This window comes from Fusarium oxysporum, chromosome 7, assembly GCF_000149955.1.
Source record: "Fusarium oxysporum f. sp. lycopersici 4287 chromosome 7, whole genome shotgun sequence".
Classification (NCBI taxonomy): domain Eukaryota; kingdom Fungi; phylum Ascomycota; class Sordariomycetes; order Hypocreales; family Nectriaceae; genus Fusarium; species Fusarium oxysporum.
Genome location: NC_030992.1, coordinates 1703819 through 1718912, shown reverse-complemented (window position 1 = coordinate 1718912; position 15094 = coordinate 1703819). Strand labels below are relative to the sequence as shown.

General features: G+C 49.6%; 6 protein-coding genes across 9 annotated transcripts; 4 read left to right on the top strand and 2 right to left on the bottom strand.

Annotated features, from left to right (window-relative positions):
* Positions 1 to 223: 223 nt before the first annotated feature.
* On the bottom strand, positions 224 to 6284 carry FOXG_05272 (uncharacterized protein). Of its 4 annotated transcripts, none has more exons than XM_018383472.1 (3): positions 3386 to 6284; positions 2013 to 3327; positions 1336 to 1951 (listed from the first exon to the last, which is right to left on the bottom strand). In XM_018383472.1, the coding sequence occupies exons 1-2, from the start codon at positions 3446 to 3448 to the stop codon at positions 2596 to 2598; spliced, it is 795 nt and encodes a 264-aa protein (XP_018240404.1). In that variant the 5' UTR covers positions 3449 to 6284; the 3' UTR covers positions 1336 to 1951; positions 2013 to 2595. The 4 variants fall into 4 exon arrangements, with proteins under 4 accessions (XP_018240403.1, XP_018240404.1, XP_018240405.1 ...); XM_018383473.1 differs by having other exon boundaries at positions 1336 to 1966; positions 3386 to 5171; XM_018383474.1 differs by having other exon boundaries at positions 1336 to 1899; positions 3386 to 5171.
* On the top strand, positions 482 to 1105 carry FOXG_05274 (uncharacterized protein; the record flags this gene model as incomplete). The annotated part of the gene is made up of 1 exon (XM_018383476.1): positions 482 to 1105. One exon carries the CDS (start codon positions 482 to 484, stop codon positions 1103 to 1105), a length of 624 nt encoding a protein of 207 aa, XP_018240408.1.
* On the top strand, positions 1526 to 2053 carry FOXG_05273 (uncharacterized protein; the record flags this gene model as incomplete). Its single annotated transcript, XM_018383475.1, has 1 exon — positions 1526 to 2053. The coding sequence occupies one exon, from the start codon at positions 1526 to 1528 to the stop codon at positions 2051 to 2053; it is 528 nt and encodes a 175-aa protein (XP_018240407.1).
* A 2248-nt stretch (positions 6285 to 8532) lies between the features above and the next one.
* Positions 8533 to 14814, bottom strand: FOXG_05270 (U1 small nuclear ribonucleoprotein C). Its single transcript, XM_018383469.1, has 6 exons — positions 14698 to 14814; positions 14628 to 14633; positions 14462 to 14563; positions 14266 to 14409; positions 14143 to 14211; positions 8533 to 14091 (listed from the first exon to the last, which is right to left on the bottom strand). Exons 1-6 carry the CDS (start codon positions 14705 to 14707, stop codon positions 13823 to 13825), a joined length of 600 nt encoding a protein of 199 aa, XP_018240400.1. The 5' UTR covers positions 14708 to 14814; the 3' UTR covers positions 8533 to 13822.
* FOXG_19017 (uncharacterized protein) lies at positions 9279 to 9485 on the top strand (the record flags this gene model as incomplete). The annotated part of the gene is made up of 1 exon (XM_018399182.1): positions 9279 to 9485. The coding sequence occupies one exon, from the start codon at positions 9279 to 9281 to the stop codon at positions 9483 to 9485; it is 207 nt and encodes a 68-aa protein (XP_018240402.1).
* On the top strand, positions 10184 to 13270 carry FOXG_05271 (uncharacterized protein; the record flags this gene model as incomplete). Its single annotated transcript, XM_018383470.1, has 1 exon — positions 10184 to 13270. The coding sequence occupies one exon, from the start codon at positions 10184 to 10186 to the stop codon at positions 13268 to 13270; it is 3087 nt and encodes a 1028-aa protein (XP_018240401.1).
* Positions 14815 to 15094: the final 280 nt, after the last annotated feature.

Sequence of the window (15094 nt, the reverse complement as noted above, 5' to 3'; positions counted from 1 at the left end):
AAGAATGAATGTAGATACTAGCAATCATCAGAGAATCACGAGATTTGTTCAAGACCTCTGTCGAATGTTTTGTCTGACAGAAATGAAACACAGATGACTTCATTTATGAGGTATATCAGAGAACTTCTCAATGCAATACTGAGTCCAAATTGGAAATCCAGTGGCCTGTCACGTGGAGACCCGTTTTGTTTCCAGATCATCCTTCATTTAACGCGTCGGGCCATCGCGTCTCACATTCTCTGGACAAGCGTCATATACTCGACCTCAGGCATCTGTTTGAACTTCCCTCCTAAAGATTGCATTATATGGTCCTTGCAGTGGATACTCAAATCAGAGTGCTGGTTACAAAGGCTGGTAGGAGTTCCATATCGTGTTTAGGGTCAGTTTTCATGGCATAGAATTTTAGTGTCTTCATTTCGATCCTCCACCGTTACGTGCTTCAGTCATCCTCAGGACAATCTCAGGTCGCAGACTTCACACAATGACTATCGAAGACTTGTCAGTTGATGACGCCCTTGTTGGCAAAGTGAAAAACTACGTTGAGGAATATATGTCCAATTATGACGCATCGCACGACTTCAACCACATCAAGCGTGTCCTCCGTCTCTCGCAGCATATCCAGTCTCATACCCCTTCAACACGCCAAGATTTGGTCACGCTGGCCGCACTGCTCCACGACGTTGGCGACAAGAAGTACCTCCGCCCTGGCGAGGACCCTTCTCGCATGGTAGCATCCGTGCTCATGTCCTTCGGTGCACCGCAGACCCTTGCCGACACCGTCCAGGCCATCTGCCTCGGCGTCAGCTACTCCTCCGAGGTTAAGGACCCAGCGCGGACGCGGGCTCTTGTGGACAAGTATCCGGAGCTGGCCGTTGTTCAGGATGCCGACCGCCTAGATGCCATTGGCGCCGTAGGTATTGCGAGGACGTTCGCATTTGGAGGTGCCAAGAGTCGGACGTTGGAGAACACTATGGAGCATTTTGATGACAAGCTCCTGTTGCTTGAGGGCATGATGAAAACAGAGGAGGGGAGGAGGATGGCTAGGGAGAGGACGGAGAGGTTACGTTTAATGAAGGCATGGTGGCAAGAGGAGACTAGCGAGTAAAGTGGTTCTTCGAAGAAGTGATGAATGTAACCCGAAGTCAAGGAAACAAAACACTAGTCGAGTACAGTTAAATATGGCATCTTACACTTCGCATACCGGCAGACTAAAAGCACAGTCAGTCTGGTCGGCTTACGGTCCCCGCAAGCCTTACGAGAACCCTTACGAACCAATTGGCTCTCTTGTACCTGACCAAATTGGTGGATCTACGTTGACTCTGTTGGCTGTCTCACATGAGAACCTTTACGGATTGGGAGTTTGTAGGACGGGCAAGACATCAGGTCGGAAGATTATTCGCAAATAGGGAGGTACATAGAGCAAGACATAGCCATTCGTTATCGTGAAGGTCGCCGCTTCTATTTTTCATTACCCTCGTCTTCACTCACTCCGCGTACTTGACGACACAGTATTGAACCTTTTACGATGGCTCCCTTGCGATCCGTTACAATGGAAACGCTCCCCACAGAAATCATCATCCAGATCCTTGACAACCTCCAAGCCCCGGCTATTAAGCAAGTCCGCCTGACATCCCGGATCTTCAACACCATACTTGCAAAGCGAACCTTCGAAGTCCTTGTATCATTTCTTGATCCGGTCGTTGCTCAAGACACTCTTGTAACGATCGCGCGAGACCCAGAACGACGCCGTCGACGACCGTCTATCTGGTCACCAAGATGCAGCGTGCCACAGAACCTACACGTTGACGAATCGTTTCTAATGGCGCTGTGGGCTGGCTTGCGTGGGCAGTCATGGGCTGTGGAAATGGGTGCAAATGGGGTCAAGTTGGATATAGATAACTGGCAGACCGGAGTGGGGATAAGCATACGCAAAGAGGAGTTGAGGGAGGTTCTGTTTCGATATGCACTTTATTTGAGTTATATGAGCGAGTGTGAAAACGAAGAAGACGTACCACAGGCTTGGGTTTTCAATGCGATCTGCAGCAAAGCATAGCACTGAGCCGTTTGGGCTATGGGTTTCATATTTACCGAATGCTTGGACATTGGACCAAAATGCTAGACAGTATTCCATATCTTCAAACCTAATAATGATTTTATGTTTCAGATAATTAGGGTCATGATAAGTCTTGCTTTAGTGCAACAAATCGAGGTCAATAGAACTGTGGAATAGTATATGTGTCTTAGCAACCGTCTATATATATTTTTTATAAAAAATAAAAAATAAAAAAAGCACCCTTTTTTGGTATAATGTGAATCAAAGTCTAGTCTAAATGAATGGTCGCTAGTATTAAATGTAGAAATTAGTATATAAGTCGTGTGCATGTGCTTTCGGATCTCATATAATGCATCCCCAATCCCGTCATCGCTAGGCCCAATCCATTGGTATCCGTAGCGGAAATAACCCCTGTTTGTAAACGCCGTTCGCTTTCGCAAACAAAATCAAATCATGCCCAAATGCCATGCTTTCATGCATCATGTAAGGATCGTAAGAAGTTTATAAAAGTGTTGTGGTCAGCAGACCAAAAATTGTCCATCTTAGATCAGATAGGCGGCGGCGAAGCCAACGATGGCGAGCAGGCCAGTGACGGCGTTCATGTGAGCCCCAGCATTTTGGACAGTCTCAGGGACATCAGAGGATGTGGAAGGCTCGTGGTCCTCCGATTCGGAGCCACCGTTGCCTCCCTTGCTGCCGCTGCTGCTGCCGCCATGGGAACCGTTGTCAGTGCCATCGTCGTTGCCGCTCTCCTCACCCTGAGGAGTCTTTCCACCATGGTTACCGGGATAACCGGGAGTGGTTCCATTATGGTAGACGGGAGCACCACCAGTAGGAACAGGGTGATAGGTATGAGGAGGAGGGTTGACAGCAGTAGCGTTGTGGCCATGGTCCTTGGGGACGGTGTAAGTGATGGTCTTGGTCACGCTCTGGCCAGGGTTGGTAGGATGAGGGTAGGCGTAGGTCTGAGTCTTGGTGATAACATCCTGACCCGGGTGAGTAGGTACAGGCTCATGAGGCTTGGGCTCAGTAGGGTTGGGGTAAACAGGCTCGTGAGGCTTGCTGGGCTCAGTAGGGACTTCAGTGACAGGGCAGACAGTTGTGGAAACGGCGATGGTCTCGGTAGTGACATGGCCCACGGGGCAGTCGACAACAGTAGGGGGGCACTGAGTGATGGTATAGGTCTTGGTGCTGTAGACCGTGCTGGTAGTGTACTCAGTAGTCTTGGTAACGTTGGCTGGATGGGCGTAGACAGTAGTGAAGCCGACGTGAGGCTAAGCCATGTAAGTCAGTACAAGTTTCGAAATATGCATAGTATCCATTGCAACTTACGTTCTCGTAGTGAGCGTTGGCGACAGCAGCCGCAGCAGCGACGATGATTCCTGAAGACCTCATGATAGTGGTTGGTGTTTAGTGGTTGTGCTTGTTTAAACGAATGTACTTTGTCAAGGTATCTAGATCCTAGATCGACAGAGCTAATCTTTGAACGAAAGACGATGGTGTATAAGATGATGAGAGAAGGGGCTGGAGGCGAGGCAGAGCATTTCTTATATCTCATCGACTTGGTGGCCTAATTTGTTGGGTAGGTAAGCGAGATAGAGCGGAGCCGACTAAAGTCTTCGTCAATTCGATTCTATTCCAAGCCAATGACGGGACTAGCTCTTGTGAGCAGGGCTGATGATAAGCCCATGGCGAAGTGGCTGTTGAAAATGGCGATATGGATACGAGGTGTGGGTTGTCTGGTGCCAAGACCCTGGATCTCCGTATTGCTGACAGCTGCTAACCACCATTCACGGCACTCCCCCCATGTCCCAAAGAGGAAGACAGACCCAAAAGAGCCATGTTGCTTCCTTGGCTCTCGTTATCGTCAACCAGCAGCGGGCCATGCCATGTCCACAGCTGCACCTAGCAAAGTCTAGAGCAAATCTCTGCATACAGGACCCACGGTGATAGCTGTTGGGCTCACCAAGCTTACAATTTCAAATTTTGTCTTGACCTGACCGTCAAGAGCGATCCAAAGACTTGGCAATGCACCCCTGTTGGAGAATTTCGTAAAGCGACCGGAGGGTCCAGGACGGAGTGGCATAATCAGAACCCTACGCGCATGTGTGGCTATGTCAGCATGTAACGATTCGATCTCGTGAGAAAGCTTAAACATCCAGTTGACGATGGCGGACGTAACGTCGGGTCAATCAGATGTGTAAGGCTGCCATCAAGAATTGACAAGGGCTATTCTTGGAAAATGGCGTTCTTTGCCCAAGCTAGCGGTCCGCCACATGCCCAGTGCCCAGCGCCGGGGTTGCCGGGCCACGAGCGTGGAGCCCGCCCATCTGAGCTGAGCCTCAGAGCAGGTCCCCGGATTGCTGGTAGAAACAACCGAAATAGCTGGAATGTTTCAACGGCCTCCAGTGTCCGATGACTTCATCGTGGATAAACTTCCGAATCTCGTGCTCCGAATCCAATTTTGGATTATTGGATCCCCCAAACAGATCTCCATGGGTGACCTATAATCGGATGATTGAGTGATGCAGTCTGGAGATGGATCGGTTCTTGTCATCATCCATGCAAATCAAGAACACGACCAATTGCTGAGTGATTGTGACTCAGTAGGCAAGTGACCATTACCAATAACCCAGTAGCCAATAGCCCTCTTTGTTCCCTCTCTTTGCCCTTCCTTTTACAAGGTGCGGCCGTCTGTTCCATCTCCATTCGGACATCAATTCGATATCAGTTTGCTGATTCGTATCGATCACACCCTTTCTTTCCCTTGCAGTATCTTTAGAAAAAGAAGAAAAAAACCGGCGACAGTCACTGGCTCGGCAACTCTCATTGGCAGGGGTGCGTAGTATGCTAGCAAAAACTTTCTCGGAGTAACGTTGCCAAGGTTGTGCAAACTTTACCAGCTTCAAAGTTACCCGTCGGGACCTAGGGTTTTGTGGCTTGCCCTTAGCATCTTAGCCACAGCCTCATCGGAACTCAGCCTCAGATTTTAGCGTCAGGCTCCATCTACCAGTAAGCTTTAGGGAACTTGGACCTGGCGACGTTGATAAATATAACGTGCAAGCCTCCGTTCGGATTCGCAACAGGGCCCTCCGGCTCTATTGTAGGAATCGGTCCATGGAGAAGTCCGTGATGAACAGTAGGTTTGACTTCACCATCGGTTCGCAAACGCCACATAACGTGAGCTGTTCGTCTAGCCTTTATTCAGGTGACATCGGTGCGTCAACATTCTGCGGGTATGGCCAGGACAGAACTAGACAGCAAGGCACGATACCCAAGTTGAGGGAATTAACTAGGCTGGCCATACGAATCTGACGGCGGCTCGTATCTTTGTCGCCATCAGCGCACCTTATCCCCGCACGCAGTTACTGCAAGATCAGGCTGAACCTCGATTCTTACGATAATCGGCCCATTGTGAGCAAGAACAGATATCAAACGCGCTGGTGGCCAACACAGTGGTCGGTGACCCTTCTGGATCTCAAGATCTCGTGGGAGCGAATTCCTGGCCAGAATCCTTCGTTGCGGGGATTTGCTGTTGAGTCCAGCGACTGGAAAAGCTCTGCATAATCATCCTGCTTGCACTCTAAGCTTATCGAGCTGCCCTGTCGATTTGGCCCAGGCTGCACCAGTGAGTGGGGGTCTATCAACCCGAGCAGCCCTTTCGGCGTACTGCCATGACGCTCGAGCCTTGCAAATAGTGAGTGGTCTAAGAGCTGGAGCAAGGAAGCGTTTGGTTCAAGTGTTGATCTGTGGTGCTGCATGAAGAAATTTGTGCCGCTCCGCTACGGTGAGATGAGGTTTGTGATAACAATGATTTTCTCATTCTCGCACGTGATTTATCGGCGAGTTTAGGCAAACCTGGCAAATCATTCCTCGTCCCAAACTATGTGGTTTTGTATACTGTCACATGGATGCCGCTGTGATGGCTGGTAGATGGTCTTCTGGTATCTAAATACGGTGAACTGAAGGCAGTTCTCGTTATTTCGCTTCATACACCGAGGTCAATATACAGCGGTGGGCGTACGTCTCATCTTCTTGATGCAATTTTGTTTACTCTTCTATGTCCTTAATTACTCATACAAGATACAACGATTTCCATCTGCTTGTTTTATCAGCGCCTGCTCAGTACAGAAACCTTCCGGGCTTGTTGTATGTTCCAACAGGACGATCGCTCAACTACAAGTGTATGACTCCACATGCAAACTTACAGGTTGTCGGATATCTCGCCTACTACGTCGTGGTGCTGAGTATACGCTTCAATATATGTTGAGACCTTTGCAAGCTTCTGGAGAAAATTGGTTTGTTTGTTTGTTTGTTTGTTTGTTTGTTTGTATATTTTTCGTCTGGGTGGCTGTAACGAAGCCAGATCTCCTACTGGAGCAAAAGACGTGCTGAGCTAGCTAGGTACAGGGAAACCCCGCTTCCTTCACCATCCAGCATACCAATGGCACAAAAGGTGCTGTATTTCTCAAGCCCGTCACCCGTCAGCGGGTTCGGGGGCAATCTATTGTCGAACTTTTTCCACCGACCAGAATTCTCTCGCGCATCACTACATCTGCCGACGCAGTCCACAATCTCCAGTAACCAAGTTGTAGCTCGTAGTCGACTGTCGCGGCGGCAGGGAAAAACCTCGGGAAGGAATCAGAGGCCGACGGTGCGGCTTGCCTTCAAAGGAGAAAAACCCATCGCAATCGGCGTCGTTGATCGGGAGGATGTCGCTACCGATGCCATGGGCATCGTCCTCCGATATCTAAGGCGTTCTGGTTCTGAGGTGCCGCCATTAGATCCGACAAAGGTGTTGTCAGAGAAGGCGAACTCTCCAAAATTCCTTCTCTGAAAACTGCTGTTAGGGAGCCGATAGCATCCCCGCAGTTTTGTGTGGTCGCGTGGCCTGCAGAAAATCCCGCTCCTAACACGGCACTAACAGTGCGTGCCAAGAAAGAATTTTTACAGGGGAGAGTTGTGGAGAAAATTGGTAGAGGGTCTGGGGATGGCTACAGGGTAGTCGACTCGATTGCCAATATACTAAAAAATGCACTGCTTGAATAATCATAATTATTATATGCATAATGTTGGAAGTTATATTCTAGGATATTACATTATTCAACCTCTGGGGATAGCTAAGATCACCTGTGCCTTTCAGTAAGCCTGTAGGTTTTATGCACTGAATACCTATTCATAGGCACGTATGACTTAATTATAATCTCCTTCTAGTACGTAGTCTATTAGTTGATATGACACATCATCTTGGCTACCTAGGCAGTATGGTATTCATAGGCGTGGAACGACCACTTAATATCATGAATACTGTTTTTGGGCATATTTGGATATACCGCACCGCACACACACTACTGTAGCCTCCCATTCTATCGTGACGTTGTGTTCTTAATGTATCGAGAACAAAGCTTCGTATGCCTGAGGTAATATCGCTCTTATATGTTCCAGGTGAGCGCCTCTCACAGCAGTCATCCACGCAAGGCCATAGGGGTTTTGATCACAGTAAACATCGCTTACGAGACACAGGGGTAGGAACTAAAAAAAAAGTAGTCAGGCACAGAGAGTCCTTGTGATATCATATCGATCAAAATCATTTGCATGAGCTCATCAATCAGCTACGCCGACGTCCACTTGCGGGGCTGAATCTGAGACGTGTGAGGCCGACGTCTTAAAACCTGTCGAGACTATTTGTTAGAGCCTGCACTCCTAAGGAGTGCATCGAGCATGTCTGGGCCCTGTCAATAAAATGGTAACTTGGTCACGGCGAGTTGACTGAGCATCAGTTATTCATTCAAATTCATGTGTAGAATTAAGTGCAGGCTCAGACATTTGACAATCTACCCATGCAAGAGTCAATGGATATACGCAGTAAGCCGAATTACCTGCCTATCTTATTAGTCCATGATAAGACGCAAGATTGAAAAGAAGAAGAAAAAGAAGAAGAAAAAAGGCTGGTAATCGCTCTGGCTGCACGACTTGCAGCAAATGATTATGATTCGATTATCCTGACATGCAAAGGCAGGCGAGTGAACGGGGTGGGAGAGGTGCTTTGGATCCTGAATGGCCGGTCAAGGCCACACTTATGCTGGCGTGCAGAAACCCAAGCTGGGTTGCCATTCACGGCGGATTTGTCCCCGAAAACATGAGAAACTTGATGGTGGTGTCATGCTAAGCACTCAAGTTGACTTCCACAACTGCGATTCAGGCGGCATGGTGGGAAAGATCCATTGAAAGGGAATATAGAGGACGAACACACGAATGCTAGGGGCAACCGACCTGAGGAATCCAATAGTATTGGATCGCCATTGAATCCCAAATCAAGACTTGGAATATTGTCAAAGAGACATTCAGCCAGCCATCAACCTGGACAACCTTGATTGGGACTACTTATTCCACCACACAAACGATATGAGCGGGGCACTTTGCTATTCTTCCTGCACTCTTGATCAGGCTATGATCCTTGCATTTTTCGTTCTTCGGCAATTAAGGGAAGGCGTGTGAATACAAGAGAAAGACGGAATCAAAACATCATATAAAACCAATACCGGACCTCTACTAACGACAAACCTCGGCCTCAAGAAATATGTAGTATGAACTGCTCGTTTTACCGCAAACGGATACTATTCCTTCATGGTTCCCCCTCGTATCACAAGACAATAAGGTTATTTAGAAGTACTCTGTTATTAATATTTTCAGTCCCACGATGCATTCTGTCGTTTTCTTGCACTCCCTAGGTAGCCAGTCTCGCCTCTGAGCTCTGAGGCTTCATACCATACCTACAGAGTTGAAAGCATCTGCCTAAAGTTCACCTTCACGACATCCATTCAACTTTCGACTCATCGCACAGTCTCACAGTATGAGAAAGCGCCTCGAGTTCTAGGCTTTGACTGAGACGCCTGACTCTGTCCAATAGAACGTCCATAACGGCACAACCCAGCTTTGCCGAGCTACAGACAAAGAACTCAATGTCATCCCTTGCGTATGTGGAAGCACCCTTAAACATCTACACGCTCTAGCAAGATCCTATCCGCTTATTCAGTTGGCCCCTCATAAGACTCGGCATTTGTGCTACGATAGTGTGGACTGTACAGCCCTAACACGCCCATTATTGCATTGAATTTCCTGCGCATGAAGCAGTAAGCTAAGAGACTGCAACTCGAAATAGAGATCCAGATTTAGCACTCAGAAAACGAGTTGGATCAATCCAATGGCACCTCAAACTTAAACAATGGCCCCCAGTTTGAGGTTGCGTCAGTGGTCCAGTGTCAGAAACCAGAACCGCCAATCCTCACTGAGAATGGAAGGGCTCGACGACTCGCTCCTTCCTGCACTGGGTGACTCGACCTCATTGAACGTGGAGTGGGGTGGGGTGGAGTGGAGTGAGGGAAGGAAGCGCGCCTGTTGGCCCGGGCCGCTGGGCCACTGCAGGTCGTGAAATGCATCACTGTGGCCACTGGATATGTCTTCGAGACCACTGAGGGCTGCTAGAAACTCGCCCTTTAGCGTGTCCCGCAGGTGCCCCCTCCTTCTTGATCCTTGACAGGCTAGACAAGACTTGCTTCTTCTGGGCTTCCATGGCTGGGTTCCTCCACTCTCCCGTCATCTAGGTAAGGTCCCCTAGGTACTCTTGTTCCTCAATCAGTGTCTCTCCAATTCTCTCGTCATCTCACCTCACCTCATTTCCTCGTCCCTGTTCCATCTCTGGCATTCTTCCTTTGATCTCCGTCAGTAGTGACTGGAACTAAAGATCACCGTCATTTCATGTGCCGACTTTGACGTGATTACAACTCGACATTTCTTACTGCGCCCATCTCGTCCCAGTATGCGCACTCGACTGTCGCGCTCGACACTCAACGCAACTCTGTAAGCCACGTTTGCGATTATGTTCGGGTGCTAGTTCGCGTTCGAAGCCGCTCCCAACTGTCGCTCTGCTTAAGACCCGACATTCTTCAAGCGCGTCGCCTCCCTACTTGCATGTCTCGGACTACCGTCTGACCTGTTCCTGTTGTGTTCCGCAACTGTCCCAAAACCCTGCTTCCTGTGTCCGATGGCAGCCAGCATGCCAACACCAAACCGTTCCAACATCGTTGCCGCGAAGCAAAAGTTTTAAAAGCCTTTTATCTAATAAAAGCCATGCTATCAGCACACTCTATTCCATCGCCAGTCATGATGGCACCTCCCGCTGATTATCCGCCCCAAGCACAATATGAGACCAGCCCGACCAGTCAATTACAATTCAAAAAGCACAAGATTCTTCCACGACCTCGATCCGAAAGGACCTCCGAATTGCCGATTCGAGTTTCTAGCCCTTTGACTAGATATGACCTGGCTACCAACACTTCTGTTTCCGGCAATGGAAAGCATCCATCGAGCCCACGAACTCTTAAACATCAGTCGCGAAGGATAAGTAGTGGTCCAGATCTACCACCAACTCCACCAAGACATTCGCGCCAGCCCTCGGAGAACTCCTCTGGTAAGACAAATAGTCCAGCTGCGACCGATATCGCGTTACGAACTCCCCAGCCATCACATCTGCGTCCACCCACCACGCCTCCTAATCAGAAGAGCCCGCCTACGCCCGATGTGACGCCGCCTCATTCCACAAGTCGCCCGGAATTACTAAGACCCATTGCTAGTGACCGTGCTGGTTCAAGTACTACTGCTGGTGAATCCCAATCTGGTTCCTTCACAACTGCGCGAGAAGAGCCTTTATCATCCGAAGACGAAGACAAGCCTGTTGTTAATCAGAACTCACGACCAGCTGTACGCAAGATCTTTGACCCAAGTCCTCGTATTGACAGGCCCGAAAACCTTGATTTGGCTTTGGGCAACCTGGCACCTCACTCGGAAGGGAGCAGTACGTCCAGGTCACCAGCAGGGGATTGGGCTCATAACGACAGCGACTGGGGCTCTGTCAGTGAGGTAGAGCAGGAATGGGACCACAATTTGCAAAGGCTGGTGACTGTGAAGAAGCGGCCTGAAGCACTTATTATGCCTCGTTTAAGCCCAAATAGGGCGAGAGTCGTCGAGCCCAACATAATCATACCGACACAAGCAGCTAAAGCTGTGCGCGGCATACCTTTGTACCAAACGACGGAGACACTGACGGAGACACTCCCGCGAGGTACCTCGAGCCGTGATATTCCCCCCTCAGCTACATCGACCACAATCGCAACTTCTGACCCACGTAGGATGTCGGCCATCTCTACTAAATCCACTGTCTCAACTGTTGTGGAGGCTTATCTTTTGGACACAGTCCCCAAGAGGCAGAGGACACTGCGTCATGTGCGAAAACAGACCATTCTGAGAGACCGGACCAATGAGCCCTCCACCTCAACCGCAAACTCGCTAAAGTCGGACAGATCGCATACTGATCCACGCGGTCGAAACCGCCCAACTGCTCCGAAGTCAGAAAGTCAATCCTCGAACGCGACACTTAATTCTATCTCTAGCAGTAGGGCTCGACGCGAAGTCTGGAAAGCAGGGGGCATACCTGTGGTGGTTGTTCCTGGTCGACTATCATCGCACAAAACCAAGTCCAGAGAGCCGTCGTTGAGGTCGCACTCTAGCCGAAAGTCGAGCCGCACCACCAGCGCCAGCCCTACGCTGAACGATAGATCAACGAAAGATGAGCCTCCCATTGTGCGGCGTCAATTGAGAGGTCGATCTTACTCCATGTCCGAAAGCTCTGATGAGAGAACCATGGACTACCCACCTATCGTGCCTGCTCGCTCGTCCTCTCTATCTGCTCCTACCAGCCGTAACGGTTCAAGAGCCAGTTCCCTGACAACCGAGAGTATGAAGCTTCACAACGCCTTGCAGGAATACCTCAACAAGAAGAAGGATACACCCAGAGTGCCCGACCTTCGCTTCTCAGAAGAGACGCCCGTGGCACGAACATTTTCTAATGCCTCAGAAAGTCACCGTCGGTCAAGTTCTGAACGCCATGACGACTTCTTGAACGTAAAGGGAGATGGCTCGCAAAACACTCCATTTTCGTTAGCTTCAGTCGATACAAATGGGACCAATCCAGTGGTATCAGAAGCACTCGCGGTGCAGATGTACCCACACCAGAACTCATCCCTATTGATGATAGATCATTCGACGAAACCCTCCGAGTCGCCAGACGAGACTCAATCGGAGGCGGAGGAAGACCTGGATGTGCCAATGCCAACTGATTCCTCAGAGGACATTCCAACCACACCTCCTCAGCCAAAGTTTTCTCTCGACGATGTCGACTCTCCTCTCCGAAATCCCCGAGCGCCTCCCGAGCCACCCAATCACCCACCAGTTATCAACTTGATCCCTGCCACCCCATCAGGAACGACTCCAGCTCATGAGAAAATGGCCCAAATGGGTAACTACTTCGAGTCAATGAACGAAAAACCCCCTCGTCGTCCTTCTGTGGTACGCCGTGCTTTCAATCGTACACGACGCCACTCGGTTGATTATACACCGTCAACTCGAAGACCTTCGAGCTTCTTGTCGCGCACTTTGTCCCTTTCGCGCACTGGGAGGATCAGAGGAATGCCCACTATGGAACGTGAGCCGGCGTATCTTAGCTCCGACGACAGTCCAGTGGAAGAAAACAAATTGCACCCTTTTTGGCGCCCTCAGTGGTCCAGTGAGGACTCAGACGAGTGCGATGGATACTGTGACGATGACTGTGATCTGCACTGGTCGGATGAACTCGGTGATCAGACGTACCGATATCCCCCGGTAGACAACCGACCGAAAGGACCTCAGAGAAGCTTTAGTTCCAGGATGAAGCGCACATTTGCCGTCCTCCCGCCTCGTGATGGTTCCTACTACACCAGCTATGATTGGCCCACTACTGAGCGTCGCACTATTGGGCGAACTCCAAGTGGTAACCTCCGAGTCATGAGACATCGGTCTAGTCTTGAATCTCTACGACGAAACTATAACGATGACGAGAGGCCACATTCGGCGGATGGTGAAGTCAAGAGATCATTCTGGCGAGCCAATAACATCCACAGGCGTGCTAATAAAGAAAAGAGAAGGCTTTCCCTGGGAAGCAAATTAGAGGAGTTGCAGAACCTCCCGCGCAAATTCAGCGAGAGACGGCGTGAGAAGCGATCACAAGAGCTTCGCAAGAAGATAAGCGGGCCAAAGGAAGTTCGTGATGGGGTTGGAGAAGTCATCAGATCGAGCGCAGCTCGCGATCATTACAAGCCCTTCGATAGGACTCCATCACGCTGAGCAACTGATTGGGTTTACTGGCGCAGATGGTATTCTTGGTGTACCGGGGGAGGTAAACGGTTTCCACTGTTCGTTGCAGGAGATATAAGACAAAAGGTTCATGACTGATGATTCACGCTTTACGACACGAATGATGGAGGGTTATGAAAATGATACTGCTCATGATTTGCTAACTGGGATTTGTTTTTGAAGAGATATTATATGGGAGCTGGTTGGAGGATACTTTGACATTAAAGAGAGTAGCTCTCATGTATGATAATTACCAGTACACACACACGCACACACATGAATATACACACACAATATTTGCCTGACTAATGCGGCAGTAACAGGACCATGTAGTCCTGTAACTATCCAATAAACCTAAATTGTGAGACGTCCGATGCTCATTTCATGCTCCGGAGCCCGCCTCTTATTAAACAAAACATTTACCTCGCAGTATCTCAAACTGGCAATACTTTCCATTTTCCCAGTTCTTGTCTAACGCCCAATTCGCCAATAATGCTATGGTTATAATCAGCCCAAACCTCATCCTTGCCACAGAAATGACACTCATCGCTTCTCATGTCCGGGAGCTCCGGCTCCGGGAGGAGCAAATCCGTGTGGTGGAAATCCTTGGCCGGGCGGAGGCATGCCAGGCATGCCAGGAAAAGGAGGAGGGGCACCGCCGGAAGCACCAGGTCCTCCTGGGGCGCCCGGAGGAGGGAACGGGAAGCCGCCTGGAGGAGGAGGGAATGGAAGACCGTTAGGAGGTACAGGCATGCCATTGGGCCCAGGGAATGGGGGCATTGGGGGCATGCCTCGACCACCGCCAGGAGGAGCTGGATTCTGTCAGAAATGATTTTGTCCTCGAGGAAAAAAGATGTACTTACGAGGTAGTCCTTGAGGGAATTGTCCAGGAGGCGCACCTGGCATCCCCGGAAAAGGCGGAGGAGGGATACCTATCATGTGTAAGTACTCCTGATGTCTAATTATCATGGTATCTTGTTTCTTACCACCTGGGAACGCGAAAGGAGGGGGAGGAAAGCCCTGTCCAGGTTGATTTTGGGGAAGCATAGGATTCGCGTGGGCCTGGCCTTCAGCAGCATAAGAAGAGGTGATGGAGTCGATGACAGATTGAGCCTTCTCGTGGCCGATTTCTGTGAAGGACGTCAGTTTCATACTATAATATGGCCTCCAGACTGGACACACGTTGGTAATAATCAACTACATTTCGAAGATGGTTTCGACCACTGTTATGAGCCTTGCGCACGCTCATGGAATCATGCGTGAGGTAGACATCGCAATAATCGCCTGGGAGCAAGTTGTCAGTTGGAGGGGTCTTTGTTGATTCGGGCGCACGAGGGACGGGGCTCACAGAAGACTGTAATATGAGTTAGCGAGAGTTTCTCCTTTGAGATATATAGTTGATTAGGAGGTAGGCTTACACTTGGGCATCTTGGAAACCTGTGCGATCGCTCTTGTTGAGATAATCAGCAGGTGATAGTGTTAGTTTGTGTTTAGACTGTGATGTTCAGGCGCGAAAACGCACTGAAGTTGACGAGGCTGGACCCACACGTGATGGAGGCGACGAGGCAGGTGCCAAAATTCATATAATTGGTCGCAAGTTAAACTTAGGGGGTGTCTCTCCCGCATGTGGGGGCACAGCTCAACTGGGACACCTTTCAGTTTAGACCCAAGTTCAGGTGGAAGCCCCTTGTCCGTCTTAAAGAACTACTCTACGTAGCCTTTCCTCTCCGACTTACCATCCACGATACGATACAATACGATTATTGGAGAGGGAGACCAACTTCTACTACAAAGTGTTTGACCACGGGCAATGGC

Excerpts from the sequence above, each read along its gene's own strand:
- FOXG_05270 (XM_018383469.1), bottom strand. Across the intron at positions 14,410-14,461 it reads TGTAGTTGATTATTACCAAC|AAATCGGCCACGAGAAGGCT; the intron begins GTGTGTCCAGTC and ends CGTCCTTCACAG. Across the intron at positions 14,092-14,142 it reads ATTCCCTCAAGGACTACCTC|CTCCTCCTGGCGGTGGTCGA; the intron begins GTAAGTACATCT and ends GACAGAATCCAG.
- FOXG_05272 (XM_018383472.1), bottom strand. The coding sequence starts at position 3,448 with ATGAGGTCTTCAGGAATCATCGTCGCTGCTGCGGCTGCTGTCGCCAAC. Across the intron at positions 3,328-3,385 it reads CCAACGCTCACTACGAGAAC|CCTCACGTCGGCTTCACTAC; the intron begins GTAAGTTGCAAT and ends TACATGGCTTAG.